Source organism: Frankliniella occidentalis, unplaced genomic scaffold, assembly GCF_000697945.3.
Source record: "Frankliniella occidentalis isolate FOCC.00 unplaced genomic scaffold, Focc_3.1 Scaffold407, whole genome shotgun sequence".
Classification (NCBI taxonomy): Eukaryota; Metazoa; Arthropoda; class Insecta; order Thysanoptera; family Thripidae; genus Frankliniella; species Frankliniella occidentalis.
The window spans coordinates 159881-170834 of record NW_026267529.1 but is presented as its reverse complement, the minus strand read 5'-3'; the positions used below and the strand labels follow the sequence as shown (position 1 = coordinate 170834).

Below are 10954 nucleotides of genomic sequence, written 5' to 3'. Positions count from 1 at the left end.
GGGGGGCAGGGGGATGTCGAGAGCAGTAGGGGGATGTGTTACCAACTGATAGGCATTTCATTGTGATTAGATAGCATGCAAATTTCAGACTTTTAATGGCAATAAAAAAACATTGTTCGGATTTAGTTTTTGAAATTATATACTTTTTTTCTGACTGAGTTTCTTCAGCTAATCACGATGTCTTAATGTGATTTTCAATATACTCATAAGTTACCACCTTGCAGTCAAGGCACTCCGTTTTGGTTGGGTTTTGGGGTTTTTGGAAAGGCCGACAGGTAGAGCCACTGTACTGTGCATTTCGATGTTTTGGTTCCCAAGGGGTACGGCTAATGCAGTCTATTTACATTTGTGATTGAAGTTCAATTGCCTAGACTCCACAACTGTCACAATGGCAGCTTCATCATTCACAAGTTTAGTGCGCCAGCAGCTTTCCTCTCTCAACTTCAATGCTGGCAGCCATAAGGACCAAGCGGACAGGTATAACCTAGAAAAACATTGCAGGAAATGAGCTCTTATTTGTTTGCTACTACTGTATTGGTTGTCATGCACCGTTTGCTGCTATGTGTTTTCTGTGTGTTCTGTTATCAATGAAACAGTGCTCTGTCAATTTGAACGTCTATTTGTTGTTATGTCTAGGTTTCGCACAATCCTGGAGTCGATTATGAACTCTGCTGGAACAGAGCTGGCGGATTGCCTGAAGCTGTTTATTGATGCCAGTAAGCATTTCCTCTCATCAGTTATACATAAAATAATATTTCTTGAGTGCCCTAATTTTAGTTGTATTTTTCAAACTTCTTTTTATTGTTCTTTTACAGTCATTAATGAGCAGGTGAGCTTGGTGATTTCCCGACAAGTCCTCTCAGATGTTGGACAACACCTTACCAAAATTGATGATGAAACATCCAAAAACATAGCTCATTATACTCTTGAAAAGGTATCTCTATCCCTGCTTCATGGATCTTTTTATTTTTATTTTCTCGCTAATTGAAGTCAGCCATATATTTAACCATCCAACTTCCAATTTTAGGTCCAACCACGTGTTATATCATTTGAAGAACAGGTGTCCAACATACGTCAGCATCTAGCTGAAATATATGAAAAAGAACAGAATTGGAAGGCGGCAGCCAAAGTGCTTGTCGGAATCCCCTTGGAAACGGGGCAGAAGTAAGAAGTTCAAATTTGGTCCTTCACAATTTGCTTTCCATGTTAATAAAATTGTATACTGAATCATCTTCTCTTCCACAATAGACAATATTCAGTGGATTACAAGCTTGAAACTTATATGAAGATTGCTCGCCTGTATTTGGAGGATGGAGATCCTATCTTGGCTGAAGCATTTATCAACAGAGCATCTTTGTTGCAGGTACTTTGCTTTCCTGTTATTGTTTTACTTCAAGTTATAATTCTCCGTGATTTTACTCTTCTTCAATCCCTTCCCCTCCTATTTTATTTAATTTTTGTTATGTGTTAGGCTGAAACTAAAGATGAGCAGCTTCAAATTTACTACAAAGTATGCTATGCCAGAGTTCTTGACTACCGACGAAAATTTATTGAGGCTGCTCAGAGATACAATGAGTTGTCCTATCGCACTATAATCCATGAAGATGAACGCATGACTGCTTTGAAGAGCGCTCTGATCTGCACAATGCTAGCTTCTGCAGGTATTTGCATTTGGTTGTGTCTGCCAAAAGCTGTATGTTTGCCACTTTATTAACCACATATTAATCCCATCGTAGGGCAACAACGAAGTCGAATGTTAGCAACTTTGTATAAAGATGAACGGTGTCAACATTTGCCTGCCTACAATATTTTAGAGAAGATGTACTTAGATCGTATAATTCGTCGTTCAGAACTGCATGATCTTCAAGGTTTACTCCAGCCCCATCAGTCCATCACCATTGACGGTAAGGATATTTTTAAAATTTTTACCACTTGTACTCAAATTGGATATGAACCTATTTTCGCATGTGTAATGTTCTTGCATTTGCTATTTCTAGGGTCAACTATATTAGATCGAGCTGTGATTGAACACAATTTGCTATCAGCAAGTAAGCTGTATAACAACATTACTTTTGAGGAGCTTGGAGCTTTACTTGAGATTACCCCAGCCAAAGCAGAAAAGATAGCAAGCCAAATGATCACAGAGGGCAGGATGAACGGCTTTATTGACCAGATAGATTCTATTGTTCATTTTGAGAGTAAGTTATTATTCTCAAATTATGTTCACTGAGTTTACTTCGCTTTTGTCATTTTACAAACAATCTTTTAAATTTTTCAGCTCGTGAAGTTCTACCGGCATGGGATAAGCAAATTCAATCTATCTGCTACCAAGTAAACTCCATAATTGAGAAAATAGCTAACACTGAACCTGCATGGCTGAGTAAGGTTAGTGATGAGGATATGATGTGCTAAGAGTATTAGTCAAAATAGGTCAACAAATTGGTACAATTTGAATAATTGATTCAATTGAAATTTTGTACAAACCAATCTTGGAATCATTTGAAGTGGCGCGTATTGTAATAAATATTTTGTAATGCTTTAAACAATTATTTAGTTTTGTCAAATCTTAACCAAGTACTGATCTGAAAACCATACAAGTTTAAGGAAAGGCTCAGTTTTAATTTTTTCCCTGAGAACTTTTGCAACACATCAATACATTTCTTGCTTGCCTTTAATATTTAGTTTACTTTCACATCAATTATGTATTTGAAAGTCTTTGAAGATATCTATTAGGGGAAGGAAAATCATACACAAAACAAGTTAAGACTTTAAGTCAACTTTTTATTGATACCACATACATCTTGTAAAAAGGTGACTTATAGTAAAAAGTAAATACATTCCATGTCTTTTACAAGCAGTGACAAGCATACATTGGATATTCACTTACAAAATCAAGTTTTTGAAATACAGTAGACAAAAGGGGATAAAATTACACTTTCCACATAGGAATAAAAATAATTCTGCTCCAAATTTAATGCCAACAGCCAGCAGTGAGGTGGGCTTAATACCTACAACAGCTGCATATTCAAGGCAATCAATACTTTAGAAACAAGAGACTCAAAATACAATGCGAAGATCACTAAAGAGCTCAAATGAGCTTCTCTTTTCACAACAGCAGGTAACTAACTTAAACATCCATTTACCCTACTTGTGGTTGATTCACTAGTAAAAAGGTCTCAATTTGCAGTTACTTTGGCTAGGTTTATGTAGAGAACTCGAGAGCAAGACCAAGCTTGTGCCCACCTTGGTTAAAGTTCTTGCCATCAATCATGGTTGACAGAGTAAGGGTAACACCTGGAAATTTAAAACTCATCAAATTAGAAGTTCTTTTGAAGATTGTGCTTCTTGGGCTGTAAGAAAGAATTTGTACTCACCGTCTCTCAGCTTCTGCTGGTAGCCCAATCCAACCTGGCTGTTGTTGTTAACCTTGGCACGAACAGACGCATCATTGTCAAGCTGGTATTTGCATGCAATTCCGAAAGTAGTGTCATTGGAACCCATCTTCCAGGAAAGCTGAACACCAGTTTCCAAGTCCGGCTTAGCCTTCTGGTACAATGAAGCCCCAAATTGCTGCCCATCGTTTCTGTTGGAGGCAAACAGTAATTTTTTTTTGGTAACAAAGTTCATTCAGAAGAAATCAAATAAAAATTTAAGTTACTCACACATTGGTGTGGAAAGTGAAATCTTGGGTAGAATAACCAAGAGCAATGTTGTTCATGGTAACCTTGGTGTTCTGAGCATCAACTTTGGTTTGGTAACCAGCCAGCCAGCCTAAAAAAGAATTGAAAAATGTAGTAGAGAGAGTACAAAGAAGAAACAGAAATTTTCAAAAGTACTGTTGCAGTTCTCACCATTGTAAGCAACAACAGTTGAAGCCAGAACTTGGGGAGCACCATTGAGCAAATCAACATTGCAGTTGACAGCACAGCAGTCATTTTTAAAGGCAGAGGAGATGCTGCCAGTCTTTTTGCTAAAGTAGAAAAGTTTTACATCAATACCTCAAACAGGCACAAGACAACAATATAGTTCACAAAAAAAAATAAAAAACAGACACAAACCTTGTTTGAGGTGCAAAGGAGCTGTCAAATGCTACCTTCAATCCTTTGACCAAGTAATCTTCCATAGAAACCTCAGTAGTCAATACATTGTTGGTATTCCATTTTTCAACAAAAGTAAGACCTTTGAAAAGGGAAAGAAAAAGAATTTGTTGCAAAATTAAAATGATCGATCTAGTCATGGATCAACTACAATAAATTGCAATTGGGTAAAAACATACCGTATTTCTTGACATTGTATTTGCTCTGTAGTGATGAGGTAACTTTGCCAGTGTCGTGTGCAGCATTACCACCAGAAGTAAACTCCACACCATTCTTTGTTTTAGTTTTAAGGTTGAGAGATAGGAGACCAAAATGGTATCCGCTGTTAAAGAGATCACGGGCGCACTTGCCGAGATCGTTGTATGATGGAGGGGCCATTTTCTGAAACAAGAACCACATTTTAAAATTTGAAATAAAATGAATTATAAAATGAAAATCTCTGTTAAGACATGAGAGCAATAGTAATAATTTATGCAGAGAAATGTTAGGTTATTGTAATAGGAGCCAACATGGAGTGAGTACTATGAGGGAGTTAGCAGGGTGCAAATCGAAGGCTAGTATGGGTAAGGATACTGCTACAAAGAACAAGAGAACAGCACATGAACTAGCGTAGAAACCATTGATGAATGAGACGAATCATAAGCATATGTGCCGAGCAGAGATCTACGTCAGAAGCAGAAGACTACGGCACAATGAGGCTGACTCGACGTCTTTCGGAATAGTAGAGCTGCGCGACGATGGAAGAATACGCGAGGCTCAAGAAAAGAACGAGTTGAGTACGGGCTTCTGGGTGAGGCGAACCGCGAACGAAATCCAACAGGATGAGGTCCGAAAAGAAAGGCGCTAATGAACCGGATAACCTAACGGAAGACAGACAGCTCTCTTCGGCACAAATACAGTGGCGTGCTTCAGAACTCTTTTAACACAGGGACAAACCACGTCTAGAACAGCGTAAATGGAGAACGGGTACCACCGAACAAAGGCTGTCCGAGTACAATAAAGAGATGTGCGAAAAGGGGTTAAAATTAGCACGACGTCTCAAGGGTAGGTGGCTTAGAGCACCACAACCCCGGGTACAGTCCTGAGGTGTAGGATGTATACGGCAGGCCCGAACAATACCTGGATGACTGGGGGAATAAGCCCGATAGATGCACGTTCTCACGAACTTGCAGTGTAACCCACTAACTTACTTAAGTTTTGGTTTGTGAGGGTGGAGAGCGACGACAGCCGAATCGAAGACTTCAAGGCCACCAAAGCGAAGGGAGATGTGAGATGTGCCTCTCGGGGGAGAGACGGAGCAACGGGCGAAGCGTGAGTCGGGAATCGAGCGGCGTGGCAGTTGGAGTTCGTGACGTAGCCCGTCAGAGCGAGCTGCGGTCGCACTGGGCTTCCCTTCGAAAAGCCAGGAAAAGCTTTGAACTTTTAAATCAAGTTGTGTTGAATGAGATGAGTCTGCTCCGTCTTCTGATGGGGATGGATTTATGAGGCAAACGAAGCACAAGTCCGAAGGAAATGTTTATTGACATATTTGAACAGGCCTGATTACACATGGAACACCAATGTCAGCAAAAGCAGTACATTTAATAATGTCACATTTAATGAATACCGAAAAAACAAAAAACAAACAGGAATTAGCCTGTTTAATGCTCCAATGTTTTGACCAGCACAGTATCACTGTTCTTGTTGATTGTTGACTTTTAAATGGAAATGGACTCTCCCATAGACCCTACTGAACGAATGTCTGGCACTCATTGTAACATTGAAATGATTTTCTTGAGACACAACCACTTCTACTTACTAAAGTAACAACAGACCATTGTTGCCTTCCAACTCTAGATATTTATTGCTGTGTACACGTAAATCAGCATCGTTAAATGCCGGTCTATTTCTATGTTATCAAAAAATTACTCCCCAGTTGAACAATACAGAAAATGACATGTAGAAAGAGTGTAGTTTATGTTGTGTCCAAAGGAATAAATTTCAGAAGACAGTAGCTTATAATAAATGGAGAATGGAGAGCACAACAATGTACATGTGCATATCAAGTCATGTTTATAGTCAGGTATAACATATATAGTTAAGTGAATGAGAATCAACTTTATTTAATTATGTATTACAACCTAAAAAATGCATCATAAATTTAAGGCTTTGGTGTGTTCAAGTTTACTGTACACTTGAAGGGTCAAAAAATTAAAATGAAAGATCACATAAGGCCAGACATTTGAGAGTACACAATTGCACAAAGGTCAGGACTAGATAAATAAGCACTGGATTTCTTTCTTAGATTAAAATTAACTTATCTCCTAACTAGTTGGTTGATTGGGTGATTTACCAAAGTAAGTCACCATGTCTTATTTCTTATCAACAATTATATGGCACAATAACAAATAAAATTACAACAAATCTTCAGATTTCATGCCTTTGATATAAAAAGTGAAGTTTGCCAAAAAAGGAACAATGACAAAGCACAGTAGTTACACACAAGTAAGAACACAGTCATAGAGAATTTGAAATATCAATTTTTTCTTAAAATACTAGATTGACAACAGTATGTACACTTTCTTACAAGCTAATTTGAATAGAGCACTATTCAGGTGTGCTTGCAGTTAGCCAAGGCAGAGCCAGGACCAAACATGCTTAATAAAGGGGGAACTCAACAATAATGACAAACTTAAAGATACTTTCAGCTTACAATAGGACAAAATTTCACCTTCACATAGAGATTTACAATAGGAAAAGGAAGATCTCAAAACCCAGAGAGATTTGCTCCAACCTATTCCATTACTAAAAACTAAATGAGAGAAAAAAAAAAAACCTGCACTGAAATACTTGGTCTTAAGATATTTATGGTAGCCCCACAATATGAGACCTCACATCTATAACTAAATACTACTTTCAGTTTTAAATCACATTCAAGTATTCATTGTTCTTCCTTGTTCAATCAAAAGACTTCAAGATTAGTCGAGTCCACAAATGATATTGGTATTTGAAACTTGAAAATAATTGTCTTGAAAACTAACTTGAGTTACAAGAAGGTCCTCATTGTGAAACCAGCTTTACATTGTCATTGATAACATAAGAAGACTGTTCCACTTTCAAGCTGAAAAGTGCTGTATTCATTTTATCTTGTTAGCACTTCAGCTCTTAGAAAAAAATTAAGAGTGAAACAAAATTCTAAAAACCATACAACAAAATTAAAAATTGGTGTCTACAATAAGGTAAAAAAAATATGGATAGTGTTCTAAAATGATACATTCAAGGTTTACTAAATCCAAGCAATCCAACCTAATTGCATGAATTTGAAGAGAGCAAATTAAATCAAGATAAACAATAGTATGAACTGGAACACAATAAAACAATATTGTTTTATTGTGTTGATGACTGATATCAGCTGATTTAAATTTCAAATAAAAAGATTTCACTAGAAAAACTCCAGAAGTGCAGCTGCCGGGGTGCTTTGTGCGTGTCAGTGTTGTTTTTCTCCTCTTTGAGGGTTTCAGTCTTCATTTGAATCCAAGCCACACTTTCGGAGCAGCTCTTGTCCTCTCTCATGAAGCCACTTGTTGGAAACTGAAAAGAATAAATTTCATCAGCACAGTTAACATTTGCTGAGCTGATGAAAAGGCAAGCCAACAGAAGACAAGCATTGCATGCAAGGCAGTAGCCAGTTATAAGCTATAGATTCATTAAGTGAAAGAAAAAGTATATTAGGATAATATGTTTGACTGTAGGCTAAAGCATGTGTGTTCAAGTCTAATTTATAATTACTGATTAGACAAACACATACCCCATTTTGATCCAGTAAGTACGGGGCATGCTGCATGACGAGTGCGATAGTCACCTTCCCCATTACGGTACAAGTTATACCAGAAGGCTGCTGTGCCTTTCTTAGGATACAGGGCAACTCTTAAATGAGGGAAAACAGTTGCTCCACCTTGAGGGACATCACTCATCTGAAATAGTAGTACCCGACCATAATTATGAGTTTTACTTGGAATTGGTGGTAATATCGCATTTTAACATTGTATGGTGGCTTACATAAAAGAGAGTAGTGGCTATTCTGTTGCCTGTTCCAAGAGATTTGAAAGCATTTGTTTCTCCTCGCTGCAAAACCAACAAAAAGCTAAGTACCTCATTGCTAGTTTCCATTAGCTATTTGAGTTCTGCTTGCTTACATACCCGAGCAAAGTCAAAATGAGGCTCGTAATGACCACCAATGCCATAATTCACAACCTGCAGTTCCTCTGCAGTGTCACAAGTTAATCCAGTCATATCCTCAACACGGCGAACCACTGTTGCAATGTGAGGATGTTCTTCCTCTCTTAACCAGGCAGACTTACTAATTCTGTAGGACGCAACTTCTAGTTCTCCAGTTTTATAATTTTGAACTGTAGCTCGTTTCAGCTAAACAAAAACGAAAATGAAAACTTTGAGAAAGTTGCCAAAAACTACTAGATGTAATTTAAACTACCAACATACCCGTGGCTGTGCCAAATGTTTAATTGTTTCAATTTCAGGGTCAGAAAGGACATTGTGGAACAGTACTATCTTTGGACTCAGGCTAGCCTCTTCTACTTTAAAAGGAGCCAAAAATAGGAAAGGGTTATCATTATGAACATAGCGGCACTTTAATTTTGCTTCTTTGGCAAGAGACCTTTTAACCTCTCCCCTGCATAAACGTTCATAAAGCTCACGTTCTGGGAGTTCATCAATGTCACCTAGTTTCTTTTCTACAACAGTCAATTGCTATAATGGAAAGAAAAAACACTCTTAATAATTCCACTTCTACCCTGAATATACTGATGAATCGTATAATAGAGCTATAAAGATGAAACTAAATAGAACCAGAATAATGAAACTTATAAGCACACCTGCGAGTTTGAGATGATATCAGAGTTACCATCCTCCCCCTTTTTTTTCACTAGGCCTTTTGTAGCTATATCTTGGAGATAATATACCTTGTTACCCATGGCACGATTGTGGTTGGGCGACAGAGTCAACAATTCATCAGTCATTTCAAGTGCTGAATGAACATTGCCTGGAACAATAATACTCGGGTGAAATTTAATGTCAAGAACTCTTTCGCAAACTTTTGTACTTGTACTGTACCTTCCATGTAGGTTGAAAAAGCCAAATACTCTAAAATGTCTGCTTTGGTAATTGTCTTGTTTGTTTCCTCATTATATCTTTGAAGAGCCTCTGTCATCCATTGCACAGTATGGTAAAAGTCTTTGTTATTATAAGATTGGCGTCCTAATTCAAAGCAGTCGCCAGCTGAAAGTACAGTAGTATTTAGGCAAAAGTAAACATTTGTAGCATGACTAGAGACATGATGGAAAGCAGGCTAACCTGTGAGACCTGTGCTATATTGAACACCATTAATGAGACCTTTAGCCACGGCTGATGTATCAAGTTTGTAGGTGTCTTGTAGGCGCATCAGGGCTACAGCAGCACCATTCAGATCTTCATCAGTTGGGAATTTTAGGACGGTGTGATAATTTGACACATTGAGTTGAAATTCTGCAAACATAGTATGTTCCCCAATTACACATTTTTAGTATGTTGTCAGTGTTTGTAAAATAAGGAAAGAAGATTACTAGCTTAAAAAAGAAATGCAGAGGCATAAGCATCATGCAACAAGTAATTATTAAAAGCTGATAGAACTGCTTAATTTTTTTAGCTAAAACAAGAGGCAACATAAAATTTATTGATTATAACCTTTCATTTTGCTGTCGTCAAGAAGATTTTCAATGTCTTTCCAATCTGTAGTGAGATGTTTAACTAGGGTGTACGCATTAATAGGATTAGAGAGGTAGGTTTGTACATCTTGACTGGCCTTGTCATGTTCTCTGGAAAAATCTGCATGGTACCTATAAAATAAAAAGCAAAAAACAACAGATAAAAACAAACAATAAATTTGAGGATATTGGCAATTGATACAAAATTAAAGGCTAGTCAATTTTTGTACTGATACAGTGATACAAGGTGTAAATTATAGAAAAAAATAATAATTCTGCTTAAGACTGAGTACCTCCTGAGCTGGTTAAGCATATCCTCTTGAGCTTTTATGAAGGTAGAAAGTGACTCAATGAGGACACCTTCTGTTTCCAGCAAGCCCTCCATATCAGCCAATGCTGTATACACTTCTGCTTGGCCATGGTGAGGTCTTGCCAGCAAAAGGGCAGTCGTTACCACCAAAAACAAGTATGACTGCATCACGAGTCTGTTGAGAAGAGAAGGAAAAGGTATAAATAAGAATGTAAAAAAATCAAAATGTTCACCCATAAATGAACAATAGAAACGGAGACAACAACTGATCGATAGATATACTGAAATAATATGAATTTTCAATTAAAACAAAGTTTCTAGAACAGTCCAAAACTCCCAAAGGACACAGTTGATCAACTGAGAAGGTTCATGGGTTCGCAGGGATACGCCTAGGCCGGTCTGGTACAAGGACAAGGACCATGGCGATCACGTTCAGGAGATCACGTACCGCCCCACCCGGGTGGTTGCGGTGGAGGAGGATACCAAGACCAGGATCAGGACCAGAGCCTCGGGGAGCCACCCGTCCTAACCTCGCTTCGTCTGCTAGGCTCGGTACCACAACAAGCTGGGCAGGCGGCTGCTGCTGGGCCTGCACCGCGACGACCGCAACCCTCTCAATTGATCAGTTTTGCGTCCCAAGTCCTCTAGTAGTTGGCCTCGCGGCGAACGGCCGCAAGCAGCCGCAAAGCACAGTCCGGGGAGACAATTGTCGATAGCAGAGCAGAGAGCGGGCAAGAGCGGGTCCCCGGCCCCGGCGCGCGAGCGAGGAGGAGGAAGTGTTTATGATTTCATCGGGAGAAGGGGGGCGG

At 38.6% G+C, this 10954-nt stretch overlaps 3 protein-coding genes across 8 annotated transcripts in view; 1 reads left to right on the top strand and 2 right to left on the bottom strand.

Moving 5' to 3' along the window:
* Positions 1 to 251: 251 nt before the first annotated feature.
* On the top strand, positions 252 to 2546 carry LOC113202319 (COP9 signalosome complex subunit 4). Its single transcript, XM_026416487.2, has 9 exons — positions 252 to 477; positions 637 to 716; positions 816 to 934; positions 1028 to 1164; positions 1249 to 1363; positions 1472 to 1661; positions 1737 to 1904; positions 1998 to 2198; positions 2279 to 2546. The coding sequence occupies exons 1-9, from the start codon at positions 389 to 391 to the stop codon at positions 2410 to 2412; spliced, it is 1233 nt and encodes a 410-aa protein (XP_026272272.1). The 5' UTR covers positions 252 to 388; the 3' UTR covers positions 2413 to 2546.
* A 214-nt stretch (positions 2547 to 2760) lies between these two features.
* Positions 2761 to 5447, bottom strand: LOC113202320 (voltage-dependent anion-selective channel). Of its 2 annotated transcripts, none has more exons than XM_026416488.2 (7): positions 5288 to 5447; positions 4277 to 4478; positions 4059 to 4179; positions 3852 to 3970; positions 3663 to 3771; positions 3375 to 3583; positions 2761 to 3294 (listed from the first exon to the last, which is right to left on the bottom strand). In XM_026416488.2, the coding sequence occupies exons 2-7, from the start codon at positions 4473 to 4475 to the stop codon at positions 3203 to 3205; spliced, it is 849 nt and encodes a 282-aa protein (XP_026272273.1). In that variant the 5' UTR covers positions 4476 to 4478; positions 5288 to 5447; the 3' UTR covers positions 2761 to 3202. The 2 variants fall into 2 exon arrangements, with proteins under 2 accessions (XP_026272273.1, XP_026272274.1); XM_026416489.2 differs by having other exon boundaries at positions 5217 to 5373.
* A 727-nt stretch (positions 5448 to 6174) lies between these two features.
* The window catches only part of LOC113202318 (prolyl 4-hydroxylase subunit alpha-1), a 57374-nt gene continuing 52594 nt past the window's right edge, over positions 6175 to 10954 (bottom strand). For 2 of the 5 annotated variants that reach the window (XM_052274545.1, XM_026416486.2), the window contains exons 2-11: positions 10129 to 10320; positions 9816 to 9967; positions 9447 to 9617; positions 9207 to 9371; positions 8969 to 9135; positions 8577 to 8843; positions 8277 to 8501; positions 8136 to 8201; positions 7885 to 8050; positions 6175 to 7667 (exon numbers count right to left, since the gene is read on the bottom strand). In XM_052274545.1, coding sequence (XP_052130505.1) covers positions 7594 to 7667; positions 7885 to 8050; positions 8136 to 8201; positions 8277 to 8501; positions 8577 to 8843; positions 8969 to 9135; positions 9207 to 9371; positions 9447 to 9617; positions 9816 to 9967; positions 10129 to 10320 — 1645 coding nt within the window. In that variant the 3' untranslated portion in view covers positions 6175 to 7593. Of the gene's footprint in view, positions 7668 to 7884; positions 8051 to 8135; positions 8202 to 8276; positions 8502 to 8576; positions 8844 to 8968; positions 9136 to 9206; positions 9372 to 9446; positions 9618 to 9815; positions 9968 to 10128; positions 10321 to 10593; positions 10925 to 10954 lie in introns of those variants that run through there. The other 3 variants (XM_026416484.2, XM_026416483.2, XM_026416485.2) reach the window with 3 other exon arrangements.